This window comes from Dromiciops gliroides, chromosome 3 (assembly GCF_019393635.1).
Source record: "Dromiciops gliroides isolate mDroGli1 chromosome 3, mDroGli1.pri, whole genome shotgun sequence".
NCBI lineage: Eukaryota > Metazoa > Chordata > Mammalia > Microbiotheria > Microbiotheriidae > Dromiciops > Dromiciops gliroides.
In genome coordinates this window covers 29,810,314-29,833,298 of record NC_057863.1, presented here as the reverse complement: position 1 = coordinate 29,833,298, position 22,985 = coordinate 29,810,314, and the positions used below count along the sequence as shown (strand labels likewise).

Sequence of the window (22,985 nt, the reverse complement as noted above, 5' to 3'; positions counted from 1 at the left end):
CAGAAACAGCAACATTATGTGTTGATCAACTGTGATGGACTTGGCTCTTCTCAGCAGTGGAGTAATCCAAAGCAATTTCAAAGAACTCATGATAGAAAATGTTCTCCACATCCAGAAAAAAGAACTGTGGATTCTGAATGCAGATTGAACCGTACTTTTTCTACTTCTTGGCTGTTTTTTCCCTCTTTTATGAAGTTGTTACCTTGTGTTCTGCTTCTTCTTTCACAATATGACTAGTACAGAAATATCTTTAATGTGATTATACACCTATGACCTATATTAGAATGCTTTTCATCTTGAGGGATGGGGAGGGAAGGGAGGATGGGAGAAAAATCTGGAAGCAAAAATCCTATGAAAATAAATGTTGAAAACTATCTTTGCATGTAACTAGAAAACAATAAAATACTTTTATGATTAAAAAAAGTACATAGTTCTGAATAAATACAATTTTGCTATGTCCAGCCCTGTCCATTCAGCATCTCTTCAAAACTTAACTGGCTTTTCAAAAAAAGTGTTCTCAAGTTCTGTACAAGAAATGCAGAGAACAACAAAGCTGAGTAGCATGCGGCCCACCTTCATTTAAGGGAAGTCCAGTGTTGCCATCCTAATGTTGACATTGGACTGTCCCTGGATCACAAAGTGCCCCATCCACAGCCACAGCTCTGATTACAGTCAGCCCAAAATATCCTAGGCTGCACGCTGTAGAAAACAAGGCCAGGTCATTGATTGTTTTTTTGTCATCTAATAGATTGGAGGAGGAAACAGGATATTCTGCTGTTCAAAGTAATTTGTAACAGTGCTTACCAACCTGAGTGGTGCTGATGGAAAGCTCTGGTTCATTAGTGTCCCTGAAACAATTTGAGATCTTTAATTAACAATACATGAGAGGGAAAGACACTGGTTCCCATCTTCAGATTTTTAGAGGTATCTCTGAGGTTTGGAACAATATGTTTGTGTGTGTGTGTGTGTGTGTGTGTGTGTGTGTGTATCTTAAAAAATAAATATATATATAACCCCCAAGAAAACAAAGAGACCTGGTTTTCATCAGGTGAAAACTTCTCCATAGCCCTTTTCTCCTTGATTTCAGCTGCCAATCATGGCTGACTCATTCACTAGTGCCAGTCTTATTCATAATTTCATTTTGTGGTTAGACAAAAATATCAGAATTGGGCAAAGTTATCTGATTGAAAAATAATATGTTTTCCAGAGATTACAGTGACCTCTCTACTTGGCTGATTTACATAGACCTTCAACTTCTTTTCCATCACAGTGGGAATAGTAGAGGTAGCTCCCAGTCTTGTTTATTCAGCAGCTATTTTAAGGAAATGTTATCAGAATAAATTATATTTACCTAGGGGTATGGTTTCTACCTCCTATCCCTTTTCTTCCAAAATATGATTTCACCACTGGGAAAACACTCTCTGATGCCTAGGAACCAATTCCTAGCATTAGAAGGTTAAGTCATTGGTCCAGGGTCTCACAGCAAATGCAGGTTCTAACTGTTAAGAACTTCATTTTTCTTACTTCTCTTCCCTGACCTTGCTTTCCTTGTCTCCTTGAAAAAAATAGATAAATTTCAGCTACCAAGTAATATATACATAAATGTGTGTGTGTGTGTGTGTGTGTGTGTGTGTGTGTGTGCATGGAATGTACACAGAGGCATATTGTGGAGGGAGTTGCCTGGGGGCATTGAGAAATGAAGTGATTTGCCCAAAGTCAATCAACCAGTGTATGTTAGAGACTGTGTGTTAGAGATAGTACTTGATTACCATATCAGCTCTTTGTATTCTATACCATATATACTTATACACTATAAGGTTTCATAACTAATAACCATACTTTAAATTTATAGAGCCTTTAAAGGTTTGCAAAGCACTTTATCTACATAATCTCATTTGAAGTAGGGGCTATTATCCACATTTTTATTGAGAAAGACATGGAGGCTCAGATGGATTAAATGATTTTCCTAGGGTTACACAGCCTATAGGTCTGAGGTGGGATTTGAACCCGTTTCTTCAAGGGTTCTATCAATTATGACTTACCTAAATGACACTTGTCTCCATGGAACCCTGGTGGGCATTGCTGCTGGCATTCTCCTGTTGTATGATCACAGGGCAAGTCAGAGCAGTCACACGGCAATTTGCAGCCAGGACCATAGGAATTTGGTGGGCATTCTGTGGAATTCAACCAAAGGCTAAGCTATTTTAAGAGAGGCATGAGTAATATAAAGGCACTCAAGGCAGCTTTCCGAAATGAGCCCACAGAATAGAAATAGGCCTTAAGGTAGAAATACACTTCCTATTCCCCATTTGTCTCCTAAAAGATACCTCTGGTTATCTCAGGTTTGAAAATTTTAGCGCCAGTAAATAAGAATAATTACTAATAAAGACAACAGTTAACATTCATATCATATGAACTATGTGTGAAGCACCATGCTAAACAATTTGCAATTATTATTTTGTTTGATTCTTTTTTTTTTTTTTGGTGAGAAAATTGGGGTTAAGTGACTTGCCCAGGGTCACACAGCTAGTAAGTATTAAGTGTCTGAGGGCAGATTTGAACTCAGGTCCTCCTGACTCCAAAGCTGGTGCTCTATCCACTGCACCACCTAGCTGCCCATCTTCTTTGATTCTTATAACAACACTGGGAGGTTAGGTGCTATCATTATCCTTGTTGTATAGATGGGAAAACTGAAGCAAGCAGAGGTTAGTAAGTATTTGAGGCCAGATTTGAACTCAGGTTTTCTCGACTCCAGGCCCAGTGTTTTCTGTACTAGGGTGCTACCTTGCTGCCACATAAAAGGCAATGATTTTGGCACAGTTGTAAGTATGCAAGATTCGGAGCCAAAGAACCTGATTGTAAAACCCAAATCTACTATTCATTACCCATGTCACCCCAGGCAAGTTATTTAACCTGCCTGGGGCTCAGTTTCCTATTTTGTAAAATGAGGGGTTTGGGGTACATGGTTTCTGAGGTCCCTTCCAGCTCTCAAGCAGTCATCTTTTGGTTTTATAAATTCCCCTTTTAAAGTCCTTTATTACACAACATTATAGAAATGCTCAGGTTCAAGTCTTGCCTCTGACTATGTGGCTGTGTGATTATTGGGCAGGTCATTTAACCTCATAGTGTCCCAGATATATTTCTAAGAATGTAAATTGAAAAGAAGTTATTAGTCTTCTTGGAAAATGGAGTTGCCCCTGCCAATGAAACCACATATCTATTACCTATCCATATCTCTAATATACTAGAGATATAATTAAACCCCAACTTCTAATGCAGGCTGGATCATGTCTTCCATGTACAAAGGGATAGCTCTCACTCATGTAAAGGCATTAGAGATAATTGGGCCAGATTTCTTCATCTTATGGAGGATCGAGGTTAAGTAAGTGACTTGGACAGTCAATGAGGTCAGGATGAACTGATTACAAATTCAAACTTAGATGTTCTGACTTTCTAAGACCCAAATTTAAAATGAAATTCTGTTGTCCTCAAGCCTTCATGTGACCTTAGATCATTTTGACCAGTTCTCTGTCCAGTATTCTCTATGTGCTTTAACCACAATGAATTTATGTATTAAATCCATGCTTCAGGAAGAACAATTACCCTAACCAGTTTGTAAAACCTTATTCTCCTTCTCTGGTTAGGAGTCTATGACCTCTATCTACTGGAATGGATATTCTTTCCATTAGAGAAATAGTCTTTTAGAGCCTGGATGATAACCAGCTGAGGGCTCTCTTAACTGCTTAGTACACAATGGAGTGATTGGTTCACCTTAATCTTCTTAGTGTGAGATACCCTGAAATGGGATCTTTCTTGCATTGCTAAGGTTTACCTAGCACTACCAGAGACTGTGAAGATGAGGGTAATTAGTCCATTGCTCCATGTCTCATTTCCTCACCTGCACATGGGGGATTAATGTTGTGGACTCACCTCCTGAGACCACTAGAGTATTAACTAATAAGTGACCATGGAGTGTTTGACAAAATGGAAAGCATCGTTAATAATAGAAAGAAAGGAAGTGGTCATTGGATTATACCTTCCTGGCATCTGTTGCCTTGGTAACCAGATTTGCAGGTGCATGAACCATTTTTGGCATTGCATTCTAGGGTGTTCTCCTCCACACACTGACATTCAGAAGAGCAGCCAGCTCCATAGGCTCCCTTGGGACAGGCTGCAAGCAGATTGAAGCAAATTGGTCACCTGCAAACTCAGCTTTCCCTAGTTTAAATTGTTAGCACACAGGCCTGACGCTCTGCAGTGCCTGATTATAGGGGGGGAGGGAAACAAGGGGATCATCCTATCTGCCAAAAAAAATAGGGAAACAAATGTCTTTTCAAATCAGGCAATTCATTTTCTTTTTGGCAACCTGATGTGAACAGTGAAGCCTGAACTACTTAAAAAGCTTTAGTGCGACTGGGATTGCAATTCCAGCTCAGCGTGCTCAACGGGTGCCTACGGTTAGAATTCTTTAAGGGCATCCTGGGAAAAGCGTGGGGCCATATTCATTCCATAGCAGTGTGGAGATGATGGACAAGCTTCAGTGGGAAGAATAGCCATTGTTTGAGTTCCCTTTCATTATACAGTCATCCAAAGTGATTTTACATACTGTGGATCTCAAAAAGGCATTCTTTGGGATGGGAACATTATCTTGGCCACATCTTGGGTAAACTGAGCTTGCGTTTCCTTCAGTGCTTTTCCATTGCTGTTGAGTTGTAGGGATAGAAGTCAGCAGGAGAGTCCTAATTGGGAAGGGTACCACCTTTGTATTCAGTAAACATGCATTTAGTTCTTTCCCAAAGTAGCTGCTTACAGTAATTCCATCTTCTTTCCAAAAGATATCTTGGTATGTATAATGTATTATGAATGTGAATGTACTTTCCTTTCATTAATAGACAGGCAGGGGGAAAAAGGAAGCAAGAGAATCTCAACAAATGGAGGATCTTTGTCATACTCTCAGGGCACCATGCAATTGTGTCTTATGCCCAGATGAGTCTTGGCATATCAATCCAATCTGATAGAATGGTTGGTACAGTCAACACTTCATTATCCTAACTAAGGAAAGGAACATTAGAAGAGATAACACAAAGAGACAGTTAAGATGCTATCGTCACTCCCCCCCATATTCATTAAGGTGGCATACTCAAATCCACTAACTCCCAGGATTTTTTCTTCCACTGCTTTCTTCCTTAAATAGAAATTTCCCCCTTTCTGACTATAAGCCAGACTTGCTCTTCAATTCTCTGACTTCCTCCATGAACTGGAAGAATGATGGATACCCAACAAAATAAGGAAACTCAGTGGTCTATAGGAAAATCAAGGTGTTGTGTTCTGAACAGGGAAGGTGAGAGAGAATTTAGGTTGAGTATAGTGGAACAGTGTTACCATCCCAAATTATAGGATTATTTTGACAAATAAAGAAAGACAAGAGTTGGCTTTACTTATATTTGCCTTTTAATGGACACGTTCAACTCTACATCTTAAAAATGGCTGATTTTTTAGTATATGCAACAGCTTGGAGACAGCTTTAGAATGGGATATTAAAGGCTGGAACCAGTTCCTTAGCAATGTTTCTAAAAATAATGGACTGAAACATTTAGATCGTGTTTTCCTGAGACCCAAACAAAGTTAGTATTAGGAGCCAATATGCAAAGAGAAGAGACTGACTGGGACCCTCTTATGGAAAATACCCTAAAATTTTGTCTTCAAAAGCCTTAATACCTTAAAGAAGCATCTGAACTTCTTAGTGGAAACTCTATGTCACGACAACATATAAATATCCTGATCTTTTTTTTTTCAGTTACCTCTTCCTACGTTTTTCAGAAATGGAGAGTTTTTATGAGTTACAGAATCACATAAGCTTTGATTTCAGAAATGGAGAGTTTTTATGAGTTACAGAATCATATAAGCTTTGATTTTGAGAGGACTTTAGTGGTCATCTCATCCAACCCATACCTAAAGAAGAATCTCCTCTATATCATCCTGGACAAGTATTTTTGAAAGAGTTAACTAAAAATTTTGGCTACTCAAACAAGACACAAAATTGAACAAAGAAAATCCACAAGCTATGTAAACATATTTTTCTACTCATTCATGTATTTTCCCTACAAAGGCAAATGTTGACATCATAGATAGATGTTCACAGAACATAAGCTAGTTGTTGCTCAAGTAAGTATTAATGTTCCCTTGAGGGAAGGGCATCCTCATCTCCATTCTCCATGCACAGTTATAAGGGATGCTAGAAAATGATCATCTCACCAATATTTTTCTTGTCTTTATTAGAAAATAATGACTAAATTATGGAGTCTGAATGCAGACCGAAGCATACTAATTCACTTTTTTTGTTGTTATTTGTTGTTTTTTCTTTCTTGTGGTTTTTCCCTTTTGTTCTGATTCTTCTTTCAAAACATGACTAATGTGGAAATATGTTTAACAGCATTGTACATATATAAACCATATCAGATTGCTTACTGTCTTGGGGAGGGGGGAAGGAAGAAAGGGAGGGCAAAAAATTTGGAACTCAATATCTTATAAAAATGAATGTTGAAAACTAAAAAAATAATAATATTGCCTATTTAAAAAAGAAAATAATGACTAAATCCTTTTGGGGTGGAACTAAATACTTCTGTCTTTCTAAGTCCTTATTTTATGCATGGAGATTGGACAAATAAATGAATGTGACTTACTCAGATGGCAGAATCGACCATAGAGTCCTGGGTCACATAGACAAACCCCATAGATCCTGTGGCAATAGCTATTGTGGGCACACATACATTTCTTTTTGCAATCCTTTCCAAAGAATCCTTGAGGACATCCTGGATGGGGTGAGGAAATGCAAAGAAAACATGTGCAAAATTAATTATAGATTTTTTTTAAAAATAGAGATGGGTGGAGTGGGTCTCTGCATTTAAATATTTCATTACTTTATTGTAAAGATGCTAAAATTCATAATTCATACTTCATGATATTTTAAGGTTTATAAAGCTCTCTTCTCAAAACAAATCTATGAGGTAGGGTCATTATGCTTATTTTTAATAGATGCCTTTGGAGAATGATTGGAGCACCAGTAGAATTACAGCTATTCATACATGGAAAGAGCTGGATAATTAGGGAATCAGAATCAGTCCAGAGGGGTGTGTGTGTATTGTTGGGGGCTCTGAGTCAAGAGATGAATTAAATAAATCCATATATCATACCCCAGACTAATCACATGACACCTTATATGTAGGAAGGGGCTGGCTTGGAGGAGGGAGATAGCAAACTCTTTAAAAATCATAAAGCACTGTCTATTCCTTGGTGTTCCTTTGGTTCTTCATTTGGTATTTGATGGAGTGCATGACTATTAAAGTGAATGTGATACTGTTGGTACTTAGGACTCATTGGTGAACAAGATCAGGTGAGTGGACCCAAAGGTACTAAATGACTTGCCCAGATTACATGGGTATTAGTGATATAGTGGGCATTTGAAGAGCATATTACATCCAGAATATAATTTTAGCATCACAACCCTGAGTTATGTAAAACAGGCATTATTTTCTCTCTCTCTCTCTCTCTCTCTCTCTCTCTCTCTCTCTCTCTCTCTCTCTCTCTCTCCTCCTTCTCTCCATCTCTCCCCCTCTCCCCCCTCCCCCTCCCCTCCTCTCTGGTTTACTTTAAACCTTGGTATACTTGATTTTTAAAAAGTATCTTTATTTTATGAAATAAATTTCACAGGAGGATAACGTAGTTGGATAAAACCATAACCTAGTAGAATAAAAAAAAAGATGATTGTACATGAAAACTACAAATCTCTTATGTTTAAATATATAATAAAGTTATCATGTAACTTTCTTTTTCCCCTCTTTGTCCTTCCCTCCTCCCATGACTCTAGAGATGGCTACCATTATCCACAAATCTACATATATCTGCACTTATTTTTTTTAGTTCTTTCTCTGGATGCAGATAGCATCATAGTTCCTTAGAGCCATACTTCATTCATCTGTAAAGAGATATAATACAAGAAATCTTTGTGGTTCTAAGGACCCAGTTTCTGGTCTATGATCATTGAATCAGTAACCATTTATTAAAGGCCAGAAGAAATATTTGAACTTAGATTTTCCTGATTGTAATCCCAGCATACAGTCATTATGATATACAGCCCTTGAATATTAGACTCTTCAAGTGACTTGATTTGTCCATGGCCAAACAACCAGTAAGTGTCTGAGCTGGCTTCGGTCCTCTTGACTCCATCTGGAGCACTCTTCCTATTACATCATCATCTATCAGACCATTTAAATGGGTTAAACCATTTTTATAAATACAGAGCCTTAATGCCATGTAAAAGGCTGTGTCGAATACTGAGTGAGCTATCCATTAGTATGTTTCCTATTAGGAGTGTTCAGATGCACAAACAGAAATCATCTGCAGTTAAAGACAGGATTCCATACCATCCTCACAGATCATGCCATGAACTCCAGGGGGACAAAGACACTGGCCTGTTACAGGGTCACAGGAACCTCCATTCTGACACTTACAGATGTTGTTACACTCTTGTCCATAGGTCCCTGGGGGACAAGCTGTAAAGAAAATGGAGAAGATGAATGAAAGGCGGAGCCCATTCATTGTATCACCAGGGGAGAAGAAAATGTTTCTGTCATCTTGGTACAATGATACCAGGTAATTAAAGAATCAAGTCACTTGTAGAACTGGAAAATGTCACTGTTAGGTTCCTATATTGGATGACATTGTTATTCCTGGGGGACTTGTCATTACAACTGGATGAAAACTGAGAGCTGAAAGAGCTGGTGATAAGGTTCCAATACAAATGTTACTTTTTTGGATAAACTTTAACCCCAAATTTTCAAAATTATTCTAAGGTCTTTGCTGTACAGATTTGGGCAACATTAATGAGCTATAAACTACATGTACCACTCAGAAAATGAAAAGAAAGTGGGAAAATAGGTATTTTTTAACTAGCAGCCAAAAAAATGAAGGTTCTCAAGAGGGTTCAGAAATGTTTTGGCATTGTCAAAAATTGATGAAGTTAAGCAAACAGTACTGTTTATAGGAAGTTTTAGTACTCCAATGTAAAATAAATTGGAAATAGAACTCCCAACTTTATTTTCATCTTCATTTGAAAAAATGCAGATGTTGGGTTAATCTTTGCTAACCACTGTAAAGGGTATTCAATTTTTTAAAAAGCCATATTTTTAAAAATTGTGAAATTATAATATACACCATTCTTTACCTCTCACTTTTATTTCCTATCCCCCATGGTAACATGGAAAAATCATTTCCATTTCATTTTTCTTACCTTTTAAATAGTTGCCTAATAAGGAAAGAAAGAAGGAAGGAAGGAAGGAAGGAAAGAAGGAAGGAAGGAAGGAAGGAAGGAGATAAAGAAGAAAGGAGAGAGGTAGGGAAGATGCGATGGAAGGAAAGAAAGTAGGGAAAGAAGGAGGGAATAAAGGATGGGAATAGGGAAGGTAGAGAAAATAATAGGGGGGAAATTTTAAGGAATGGAGACATGAAAGAAGGAAGGGAAAGAAGTTGGGAGAGAGGAAAAAATAAAACAATAAGTTAAACATTTATAATCATTATTATATTTTTTTCTACTTTAATCTTTTCTAAAATTGATAATATTCTTTCTCTGGACCCAAATACTTTCAATTAAAATGGGTTTTCCTATCAGAATTTAGAAAGTAAGAGATAAAGAAAAGGGATAGAAATACTTAAGCATGATGAATAATCCCAATTCCCATCAGAAATTCAGAAAATTTCTAAAGCACAGCAAGCCTATGAAACATTAAAATACAACTGGGATAGATTTTAAAGCATCTGACATGTCACTGGGAAGGGGACATTTCATGGATCAATACTTAATAAGCACGTGAAGCATGCTAAACATTGTCCAACAGTTACAAACCTGACCCCGGTCTTGCCAGATTTTACTTTGATTGTGAGTGAATAAAATGTCAAGCTAGGAAAATAAGAGGGAGAGAAGACATCTTGATATGGATAAATTCAATGGGATTCATGAAATACATAGAAGGTAAATTACATTATCTTCTGAAAAACCTCGTAGGCTACCATTTTAGGTCTATGAATAATACACAGAATTCCTGAAATATGGAGACATATTATTAAACAAAAGAGAAAAAACTTCATTAGTTGAATTCAGATCATATCCATAGGACTGACATACTAAAGACTTATCCGTTTCACCATGAAGCTTCATTAAGTGCCAAAGAAATTATTTTGCTTTGTGCCGGATGCCCCTCACTCCTTCAGCCTTGCATACCAAAAGACATTTTGTTAATCCTTCAGAATTTTGCTCAATACTAATCTCCTTAGTGAAACCTTCCTATACTAATGTAGAAAGACAGCATTGACTCTTCAGTTGTCTGCAAAGGGTTTGGTTCTTCTTTTGGAAGCTAAGGCCGCATTAGGATGAATCCTCACATCAGTCGGTGACTACAAACAAGTCTCCCCTCATCCATCTCCTGAAATGGCCATCTCTGAGCTCACTTGCATCTACTCTGCCCTCATCCTTCAACACGATGAGGTTACGGTCATGGAGGATAAAATTAATGCCTTCATTAAAGCAGCAGGTGTAAATGTTGAACCATTATGCCTGGATTATTTGCAAAGGCACTGAACCATGTAAACATTGCAAGTCTCATCTAGCAACGTAGGAGTTGGTGGACCTGTCCCAGCAGCTGGTGGTGCTGCCCCTGCTGGAGGTGTTGCTCCTGCTAGCACAGCTGCCCCAGATGAGGAAAAGAAGAAAGAGAAAGCAAAAAAGGAAGAATCTGAAGAGTTTGATGATGATATGGGCTTTGGTCTGTTTGACTAAATTTGTTTTTGAAACATTAAATGAAAAGCTTAACTTTAAAAAAGGAAAAAAGAAAGAGCATGGTTTCATGGGTAGTGCTGGACCTGGCATCATCAAGTTCTGGGTTCAAATGCCACCTCTGATACTTTAGTTGTGTAATGTTGAACAATTTACTTATCCTCAATTCCTTTATTGTTAAGTCATTTCATTTGAATATAGCTCTTTCTGATTCCATTTTGAGGTTTTCTTGGCAAAGGTCTTAGAGTGATTTGCTATTTCCTTCTCTGGCTCATCTTACAGATGAGGAAAGTGATGCAAACAGGGTTAAGTGACTTGCCCACCACCACACAGCTATTAAGTCTCAGGCCAGATTTGAACTCAGAAAGATGCGTCTTCCTGATTCTATGCCCAGCACTCTATCCACTGTACCACCCAGATACCTCTTCTATATAAGAATTGAACCCTAGAACAATGATTAGAAAAGATTGGGGAAAAGACTGGGGAGGGTGGCAATGAATATCTTCTTTAAAAAATAAAATTTATTGACTAATTTTTCAGTGTAAGAGGGAGAAAGAATAATTGCTTGTTAGTTGAAAAATTTAAAAAATATATTTAATGATTGCATTTATTTTTTGTTGTTATTTCCTGAGACATTGTCCAGGAAAATGTTGTTCATGCATTTAAAAAAAAAAACCACTCATTCCAAAGTGATAGTATTAGTGTTAGTATGTGAGGAATTTACACTGTTGCCCAGAACCTAAAGAGAAGTTGTCTTTATTGTCTCAAATTCTATTTTCCAATATTCCTGTTTTCACTTTTGGGGGTGACAAGTTAGTCTTTTTCATGACCCCAGTTGGAATTTGAGTGCACCCAAAGGAAGGTCAGTGGGCAGTGGGTGGATCTCCTATCAAAAGAAATTGACAAAAATCCCAGGGAGTTAATAAAACAACATAAAGGGGCTACACTCTGCATAGGCATAGGGTGTACCATCCAACGAGTATTAGCCAGTGAGACCAAGGACTCACAAAAATAATAAAGCAAAATATTCCAATGTGACAGAGCTGAGAAAGATACTTTGTTCTCCTTCCTAACTCTGCACTTTATGGAATTTGGAATTTCAATTATGGATCTGAACATATATTTTATTTAGTGAAGAATCTTCAGATATGGTGTCTATTATCTCAAACACCATAATTTCATTATAATGTTTATGGCATTTAAAGCTTTTCACAACCTGGGCCCCTTTCCACTTTTCGGATCTTAAAGTTTATTCACCACCACATACTCTATGATCAATCTCTACAGTAGAGATTTTGTGTTCTTTGAACACAAAACTCTCTCTCTCACTGCTATATGTTTGCAAACGGCTGTCCCTCATGCCAAAAATGTTCATCCTCATCATTTCTACCTCTTGTTTTTTTTTTTCCATCTTCCTTCAAGATCCAGTTCTCATTGCACCTTCTGTTGGATGCTTTCCCCATTTTCCCTGTATGTTCTCTGCTCTGAGATTGCTTTTAGTCTACTCTGTGTAGGTCTTGTATTAACCTAATTATTCTCATGTTGTCTTCTCCATTACAATATAAGATTCTTGAGTGCAGTGACTATTTTTAAAAAATTTCTTTGTATCTTTGGCAATTAGTACAGTGCCTGGTACATGGGAAGTGTTTATTAAATGTTATTGAGTAATTGACTCATTTAACAATGGCATTTAAAGGAACTCCACAGTATATAATTCAATATATCAGTATTTCTAGATTTGGTCATCAGAGTACTGAAGATTACACAAAAATACAATATTACCTTCAGCTTAGCCAAATCACTTCCCTACTCAGTTGTCCAAGTTTTTGTCTGTTTGGCTTTGGACTTTCATGTTAGCTTTAGGGAACTCCTGGTGTGAAAATTCACTCCATCATTACAGATCAATTGCTATCATTTAAACATCAAGCATTTATTAAGCACTTTCTGTTTGACAAGGCACTGTGCTTTGGTAAAGGTATATAAAGAAAAAGCAAAACCAGTCACAAACCTCACGGAGCTTTCAATCTAATTGGGCAGACATCATGTACAAAAATTGTTGCATATGTAAACCCATGGTCCCTTAGCTAGAAAATGCCCTGTTTGCTCCTTCTCTATAGGGTAACAATTTTTAATTCACAGCCTTGAAGAGGTGCTTGGGAGACTAAGAGAAAGGTGACCTTTCTAGGGTCACGAAACCCGATGATGTAAGAAATAGGACTTGGACCCAGGTCTTCCTGATTTCAAAGCTGGCTCTTCATTAACCAATGGACAAAGTTCTGAATTCAAACTCAATCTCAGACTCTTATTAACTATGTGACCCTGGGAAAGTCACTCGATCATTGTTTGCCTCAGTTACCTGGTCTTTAACATGGGAATAATCATCATAGGATTGTATTTTTGCCTGGCACAAATAGGTACTCAATAAATGACTGTTTGCTTCCTTCATGCTACAGTGCCTCTAGTAGTTGATTTTTTTCACTACATTTAAAATTTGAGACAAGAAATCTACTCTCTGTCCCCGCATTCTGGAGGCTAAAACTAAGCACTGATAATCTGTTTTATAATAACCTATTATAATCTGTAATTTGTAGCTCAGAATGCATGAGTAGCCCTTTAAATAAAGCAGTAAAAATATCCTTTAGATTTCATTGCTCCCATCTGTTGAAGAGAAGGGAGGGAGAAGCATTTATTAAATGCATACTATATTCTAGAAACTACGCCAATATTTACAATATTATTTCATTGATCCTCATAAGAAATAAGTGAGGTGGCTGTTATTATTACACTCATTTTATATCTGGCCCATTTAATTTCTTTAAATACATTTTTGTTTATACTCAAAGAACTAGGGTTGTTTTGTTTTTGTTTTGTTTAGTCTTCATTATTTTATCCTGGATGGTTTCTTATGATGAAATTATGTCAAGAAAGAAACACAGTGCTATTTTATGTATATGTATATATTGAACTTCATTTAATTTTATTTGAAGAATAAAGTTTTGTTTCCTTTTTGAAGTGGGGTATCTTGCCAGGAACTAATACCAGCATTTAAGTGGAAGGAATTTTTAAAGCTTCTGGAATACAGGGACCCGTTAATAGCTTTTATAACTGATGAATAAATAGGACACTTGAAGAAAAACATGATCTAATTTGCTATCAACTTTCCCAAGGAATAGTGAAACAAACAAACAAACCATAACAAGAAACCCTCTTTCTAATATTAGGTTAAAACTTTGTATATTTTTATTGCTCATCTCCCTGGTAAATTTATTATATCATAAATAGAGAGCTGGAGAGGACTTGAGAGATCATCTGGTCTAACACTCTCATCTTACAGATAGGGAAACTGAGGCTCAGAGATGTTAAGTGACCAGTCCAAGTCACATAGATAGTAAGTGCAGCAGCCAGGATCCAAATTGAGGCTGTCTGACTCCAGAACTTGGACTTTTTCCAAGTTCCTTGAAGGAAAGGACAATTTCCCTTTTCATCTTTGTATCTGTATTCTAAACACAGCATCTTTAATACATTTAGTGATGCTCCCCTACCCCCCTCACTTTGTGTAGGTGTTGTATACTTACTTTCATTACAGAGGATGCCACCCCAGCCAGCTGGGCAGAGACAGCGGCTCTTTTCCTCATTGCACTTGCCTCCGTTCACACAGTCCTCACACATCAAACTGCAGTCATGTCCAAAAGTGTCATCTAAGCATACTGGAATGATAAAAATCAGGTTAACGAGCTCATGAGTCTACCACCCAAAAAGCTAAAACATCAACCCACCAAGCAACCAACAAGTATTTTTAAGTGCCTCCCCTAAATCAAGAACTATGCTATGCAGGAGAAAGGCAAAGTCTAAAAGAAAACCTCACTTTCCCTTCAGGATATACATTCCACTGAAATATTCCTCTCCATGTGGGTGAAACCCAAATGTCTCTCTGTTAGTCAACAAGTATTTATTAGGCTCTTATTATCTTCCAGGCACAGTGCCAAGCTCCAGGGATACAAAGAGATGAAAAATAAAATCCCTGGTCTCAAGGAGTTTACATTCCAATGGATTTATCTTCTCCTCTGATTCTAGGCCATCCATTAACCTCAAAGGTTTATTATATAGCAGAACAAGTGCTTCTGAAACTCTAAATTACATTCAAGACATTTAAATAAAATGGAATCATGTAAGAATTAGTGATATGGGGTATTTGGAAAATGCATAAACATATGCATACTTACATACTCATATATATGCATGAATAAGCCAGGTGGCATAATAGATAAAGTGCCAGGCCTAAAGTCAGGAAGACACATGTTCCTGAGTTCAAATCTAGCCTCAGATACTTACTAGCTCTGTGACCCTGGGGAAGTCACTTAATCCTATTTGATTCAGTTTCTCATTTGGAAAATGAACTGGAGAAGGAAATGCCAATGATTCTAATATCTTTCCCAAGAAAATTCTAAATGGGGTCACAAAGAGTCAGACATGCCTGAAGCAACTGAACAATCCAATCAAATATGTGTATGTGTGTATATGTATATGTGTATATATATGTCTACAAATATAATGTACGTTTGTATGTGTATACACACACATGTGCATGTGTAGGCGAGCATGCATGTGTGGGAGACAGAGTAGTATAGGGTTTGTGGTAGGAGATGTGAGAGCTCTAAGTATTTGAATTATATGATAGTAGACTGTGTGGTCCTTGAAAGCAGAGACTGTCTTTTGCCTTTTATGTATCCCCATCACTTAGCAGAGTGCCTGCCATATAGTAGGCACTCATAGCTCATTGATTGATTGATATTTTTATTTCATATTTTTTAAGGGTCATGGTTTTTTTTTCTTTTTTTTCTTTTGTAGATTTGGCTTTAGTTACTTTATCTGTGGCACCTAATTTATTTTTAAAGTTTTAGGTGTATCCAGAGGATTAAGGAAATTCATTACTCTGGCCTTTTTGCCCAGTGACCCTAAATTAATTTTGAAAGAAAGAAAGAAAGAAAGAAAGAAAGAAAGAAAGAAAGAAAGAAAGAAAGAAAGAAAGAAAGAAAGAAAGAGAGAAAGAAAGAAAGAGAGGAAGAAAGAGAGAGAGAAAGAAAGAAAGAAAGAAAGAAAGAAAGAAAGAAAGAAAGAAAGAAAGAAAGAAAGAAAGGAAGAAAAAAGAAAAAAGAAAATAAAGAACCTGAGTGGATTTTTTCACTCACCCACTTTGTGTAAAACAGTGAATTCTCCTCGAATATTTCTTTCTTCTAGTTCATCTTCATCTTCATGATTGGGATTTGGGGCAACAGCATAATTAAGCAGTTGAGGAGGTCTCCTGAAGGGAAGATCTGGGAACCTCACAACTTCCAGTTCCTCTTCTTCCTCCTCTACTTCATCATCATCCAAGGCTAAAACCAAAGAGGAAAATGACTGAGCATTTACAATCTTGGTAGGGATGAGGGAAGGTGAATGATGGGGGGTAGCCAACTGTCTATGTGGGTAGAGTTGGGCGAAAATGGATGAGGAAAAAAAAGAATGGATGAGAGAAATGAGGAATCTGAACTATACACACAAGCAGGGGGTAGTGAAAAGGGAAAATTCTTTGAGCAAAGCCAATTCAAATAGACAATGACAAAGAAAGGTTAGAAGCCATGAACACAAAGGTAAAACTGCTATAGAAAGAAGACAAAGGGAGGAGAAATAGTTTCAGTTTAGAAAAAAAAAGAAAGGTTTGAAGGATGGATTGAGAAAAGGAAATTGCACTTTCCCCCAGTCCCCTAGAAAGGAGAAACATTCAAAATAGTCGAAATGTGATTTTACAAAAGGAAATTCCCTCATAGTAACTTACGGATGCAAGTTTTTCTGTTACTATCAGTTTGATAACCTTCCTCACAGAGACACTCATATGATCCCAAAGAATTAATACAGAGCTGGTCACAGTCGGTACTGTCCTCCAGACACTCATCCACATCTAAGAATGAGAGAGAACACAAGGTATTCTCTTGGGTGTTGACATAGGAAACAGAGCTTCTGGATTGAAAGGCTTGACCATGTTCATTGTTCCACTTTACAGATGGTACTCTGGCACAAGGTCAAGCTAAGACAAGTCCCTAGACCAGCCCACTTTTCTCCAGTACAGACTGATAAATCTACCTTTAGCAACTTTGCAAATCCATTGTTCTCATGGGGAGAAAACCTTCCTGGAATCTCAGAACTAACTGTTAGCTCAGATGAAGAAGGTTTATAATATGCATTCTACAAAAATGTCCCAGTCTGTGAGACGCTGTGCAGAATGTTAAATTGAACAGTTAATTAGGATAAGCATTGCAGGACATAGCATTTTAAGTTGCAGATTTATTTCCTTGGATTTTCTTGTTGCTGTTATCATTGCCTTGAAGTTGTTAAGATCTGGATTCAAGTCCCTCCTCTAATACTCACTAACTAGCTTTATGACAACTGGCAAACCATTGAATATTCTAATTGAACTTGTCTCTGAGAATAGAAGTTATATATGAGATGCCAGTCACCATGGAGGAGAAAGCATTTGCACACCAGCAGTTTCCCCACACAAATGAAATCAGATCGAGACTCTTAATCCATAAATCTTTCATTGATTAAAGAATCATGAGAGACTCAAAAGAAATAAATTGCATGATCTTGCTGTGGTGCAGGCCTGTTGATCTGGGTCCCTTTTGGCAGAGAAAGCACCAAGACAGAAGTAACTAGGGTAACTGATGAATAACCAACAGTAGAGTGCCTGATTCTAAAGGAACTCTCTCAGCTCCTGTGGCCAATGTACTCAAAGGTATCTGGGATGTTACTTTTAAGACTGGTTAGTGGCTCCAGGTCCCTTTGTCTATCTCAATATAAGACCATTCAGCCTGTAAGATCTATGGGCTATCCAGGAGTCAGGCTATTATTCTCCAGATAAAACTTTTCTGTTACGTAGGCAGCACAATTTCTCTAGGTCAGATCAAGAGAGGGATTCTGAAATTAAGAAGGAGGTACACCAAGGGATGCCAATATTTCCTTATAGTCTCCCAAAGGAAAAATCATATCATTAGGAAAGATTTTTTTGATTAATTGGGTCAGAAATTTTGCCTGGATATCTTGAAATCACACATCTGATTGGTATATGCCTTTAAGGAGCCTATGGGTAAGATAACCAAAGGTTTCCTGGCAAAGTTGAATTCTTTTAATGAGTAATGAAATCAGTGTAAAATTCTGAGCTGGGACTTTGGGGAAGTCTGTCACCTATGCAAGGAGTAGCTTAGATGGGGACATGAGGCTAATCCTTTAAGAAGGTCCTCAGAGAACTGAAACATTCCCAATTATGGTATATGTACACCAGTGTGTACACGCATGGCTATGTAATCTTTCCTTTGGCTCATCTGCCTGATGAACAGATGGTCCATGAAATTCAGATTTTTAAGCCCCTAATTCACTGGACTCAGTGTTTGGTTGGAATTTGGTCAATGCTAATATACGGTACCACATTTAGAACGTGCGCCTTTCAAAACAAAAAAGTGTATTCTTTTATATCCCTTGCTTTTTCTGGGGTTTGGAGACTGGACAGCTCCGTTATATAAAGCAGAGAATCTTAGTACCAAAAGAATTTAGGAATTCATTACACTGAATAAAGAAAAGCTATTTTCTCTGCAGCATTTGGGGCTTTAATATAATTTTAACTGTTATTGGTACAGATGTAGATCATCTAATCGTTATTTCAATTTCAAGAAAACTTTTATGAGTCAAAATAATAGCAATAATAACCAAAAGATGAAAAACACCATTGTCTTTAATGCAAGCTTTCACAAATTAAAAAGGCAACAACAATCCCACAACAATGACTTACATAAGGTATAGATTTTGAAATTAAAGAAAACTCAATTAACTTTGCTCTACTCATTCAAACTCATTTAAAATGTTCTCTTCAGATACAATTTCAACATCATATAAAGAGCAAAATGAGTTATTTTTACCAAATACTCATTAGAAAGCTATAAAGCCAGCATTTCTTTAAAAGGCATTAGTCATTTAAATATGGAATATGACAAAAAAAGGAAGAAGGGTGGGGTATGAGTGAATCATTGTGAACCAATGCTCCAGGCTTATGTTATGGGCCATTATAATAACTGCTCACAGTTTTATAATTTTTGTCTAGTTTATGTGGCATCCTTCACCTTGCAATAGCCTCAGGATATAGGTAGTCCAGATATTATTCTGCCCATTTTGCAGATGTGAGAATTGAGAATAAGAAGGATTAAATGATTTGCTCAAGGCCAGATGGGCTTTGATGGTCAGTATTGAGATTTCAATTCCATTTTTCTTCTCCGCCAAATTCAGTGCTCTTTCTGCCATAAAAATAACTATCATTTCCATAGCTCTTTAAGGTTTTCAAAGCACTTAACATACAATATTGTTGAGCTTCACCAAAAAGGGGGAAAAAACTATAGCCCTATGAGATATTTACAATTAGTATTTTTATACCATTTCTCGAATGAGAAAATCCAGGCTCAGAAAGCTAATATCAGACATGGGATTTACATCTAGGTATTATGGACTTGACTGTAACCATGATACAGCCCTCTGTCTCTGTTGCCATGGTGCTTCCTCACTTGAGGCAGTCAATGGTATAATATGACTTTTGAATAATTGAAGAGTATATTGATAAATGACTTCTGGTGCCAAATATCTAATCACCAGTCTAGCTCATACTGGTGATTTCTATAAGCTGTGACCTCTTGCATCACATCAACCAGACTTCTTTGCCTCCATTTTGCCAATGTTTCTGTCATCAAATCAAGTGAAAGGGATTATGGGTTACTGAACAAGATGTATTCCTTCCCCTCTCCAAATACCCACTATTACTTATGTGCATTACACTTCTTAGAGAAAATCCCTTGAAGACAAATCTCAGGTATTTACCATCACATCCACACCCATCCGGACTGAGCTGAAATCCTGTCTTACAATCACATTCGTAGCCTCCCAAATAGTTGATGCAGAACTGGGAACAACAGGCTTGCCCACTCTCACACTCATCAATATCTGAAAAGAGAACAAAAATGGGGGATGGGGGGGCATGTCTGTTGTTCATAAAATCAACGACCAGGTAAATTGTAGGATGGTTGGCAACAGGACCCTTTTATTAGATGGCATCATTGCAAAATCATTTTAATTTTCCTGATGTTCAGATTGTATGGATATGTCTTTAAGGGGAAAAAGACCCTCTCTTGGGGCCTACATGTCTCTCAACTACTTCCATACACTGGAGTTCATTGTTTGGTATTTAAATAATTTCATCCTTATTTTTAGGCAGAAGAAAAGAGGCATTTCTGTCCTCTAGCTGATGAAACAACCTGATCTCTCTCTCTTTCTTTCTCTCTCTCTCTCTCTCTCTCTTTATATATATATATATATATATATATATATGTATATATATATATACACACACTCTCTCTCTCTCTATATATATATACACACACTCTCTTTATATATATGTATATATATATATACACACACACACACACACACATATATATATACATACCTATACCTATATCTTTATCTATACAAATTTCTCTTAAATGTAAGAAAACATACTCTCCCTGCTACTCTGTTAAGCTTAAAATTATATCTTATGACCTCTTGTTTGCATACAAACTTTGAAGAAAAAACTATAGTAATTTGTTCTACAATTAATTTCTTCACTCACTGTTGAAATTTTCCTTCTGACCATATTGCTGAATTGAAATTATTCTCTTCAAAGTAATCAGTGACATTTCACAGGGGTCACCCCCCCCCGACCCTGCACTTGCCGAATTGCATCCCCCACCAAATACCATGGAGAAGCTATTAGGAAAAGGCAATATGATTGCTTACATTCATTGAATGAGGTGTGAGTCACCAACTCTATCCTTCAAACAAGGTGGAGGACCACCAAACCTTACCATATGCCCCACCACTATTTCCTAAAATCATCTATGCATTGTCATTTTGCTTTTCTCCAAGGCTGCTTAGTATTTCCATATACAACTCTCTACAAACTGGGGAATTCTCTCTTCATATACAGCATTCTCCTTATATTTCTCTTTATACACATTATTCCAATTATTGAACTTTTTGGTCCAGTCTTCTTATTGTTCTTCACACATCATATTCCATATCTCAACAATATGCCTTTTGCACTAGCTCTTCTCCATATGTAGAGTGTCCTGCTTACTGCAATATCACCCTCATACAATAACCTAAAGTAACCCAGTCTCTTCTTCTTGGTGTATGACAAAACCCTTGTCCCTAAAATTTTGTCCCTCATTTAATGGTCTTTTAAACCAAGCCAACAATTTTTTGCTAATTTCATTGATTCAAAGGAAATAGAACAATACTTTTGAAGATTTTTGAGGGTAATAGCCATCTGGCTCTGCTCTTGAGACAGACAGAACCACTTTGAGCCATCCAGCAAATTACTTCTTGTCCTGGATTCAGATTAGAAAGAGATCAAAGATTCATGAGTGTTCTGGCTAACTTGCCTAGCTCCTTCTTCAACCACTTATTTTTTTTTTCCTGCTAAAAATCTCCTCATTTCATCATTAGCCTGGGTTGTTGACCTTGATGCTTACTTCTAGATTCTGTAACTCCACTATCTTCTATTTTAGACAAAATATACCTTTACTTTGTTCCACTAATTGACCCTAGTTTTTCATGCCCAGAGTTTCAAGTATCTCACTAGTTGCATCAATCCAGTCCCTGACTCTCTGCTGTCTCCTAGTGGTACTACTTAACCTAGAAACAAAGTTAACTCCTGCTGTACTGGGCAGCAGTTGCTCAGGGTAGACAGTTAAATTCTCTGAAGGGGAACAAGCTTATAGATTGTCCTGACTGAAAGGCAAGAAAATTTAGTAATCTCCTTGGATAATTCCAAGTGGCTCTCCAAAATGGTTGAACCAATGGTTCAATTCTACTAGAAATGAATGAATATATCTTTACCTTTCAGTCTTCCAATATATATTCAATATATTCAACACCAATTTATTTTAGCATCATGAACAATCTTTGCTACTTTGATGGCTGTATGGGCATGAGATGATACCCTGGGTTAATTTAATTTGCATTTACTTGATTAGTACTGATTGTGGATTTTTTTCAGATGATTTCTATCCTTGGAGGGGGGGATGTTCTTATTTTTTTACCTGTATGCTTTGAGTTTTGACTCTACCATATTTTTTATAGTTTTTTTTTAAACTGTTAGAATATTAAAGAAGGTATTTAATGCAAAGATGTTGCTCTGATTTAGCTGCACTGATTTTAGTTGTGTAAAAATCTTTATATTTTGTAAATCATAAAATGATAAAATAGTCCAATTTTAAAATGTAAAAACTTTGCACAAATAATCAAATCTGCATAGTTGTGCAGAGGGAGGGAAGCCTTTTAACTAGGCATAATTGTGTGTAAGGTATAATCTTTCATCCTCTTCCATTTTTTTTTCTTTTTTAAAAATAATTTACAGGGCAATGAGGGTTAAGTGACTTATCCAGGGTCACACAGCTAGTAAATGTCAAGTATCTGAGGCTAGATTTGAACTCAGGTCCTTCTGAATCCAGGGACAGTGCTTTATCCACTGTACCACCTACCTGCTCTCAGCCTCTCATTTTTAATGGTATGACTTTTTTATTGAGATCCTTTATCAAAACTAAACTTATCATGCTACTGATCAACTCTTCTATTTTTCATCTGGTACCTGTTAATGATGATGGTTAATCATATTCAGTATCCTTTGAGGCAACAAGTTCTCCTCCTTCCTATTTAAAAAAATATATCTCAATGCTTTTTGTCTTGTATTCCAAATTGATGTAATTATTATTTTCTCTAATTCTACAAAGTATGTCATTATAAAATTATATATGGGGGCAGCTAGGTGGTGCAGTGGATAGAGCACCGACCCTGGAGTCAGGAGTACCTGAGTTCAAATCCAGCCTCAGACACTTAACACTTACTAGCTGTGTGACCCTGGGAAAGTCGCTTAACCCCAATTGCCTCAAATATATATATATATATATATATATGATTAAAATATCACTAAATTTGTCAAGTAATTTGGTCAGTATATTTTTTCTATATTGACATAGTCCTTATAAATATAAAATTTTTCAAATTATTGAGACATTATTTAAAACATTATTTTACAACT

General features: G+C 36.9%; 1 protein-coding gene across 1 annotated transcript in view; it reads right to left on the bottom strand.

Annotated features, from left to right (window-relative positions):
• The window catches only part of LOC122749431 (EGF-like and EMI domain-containing protein 1), an 808,768-nt gene that overhangs the window by 134,386 nt on the left and 651,397 nt on the right, over positions 1–22,985 (bottom strand). The window contains exons 14-16 of the mRNA XM_043995804.1: positions 8,424–8,552; positions 6,684–6,812; positions 4,037–4,171 (exon numbers count right to left, since the gene is read on the bottom strand). Coding sequence (XP_043851739.1) covers positions 4,037–4,171; positions 6,684–6,812; positions 8,424–8,552 — 393 coding nt within the window. The remainder of the gene's footprint in view (positions 1–4,036; positions 4,172–6,683; positions 6,813–8,423; positions 8,553–22,985) is intronic.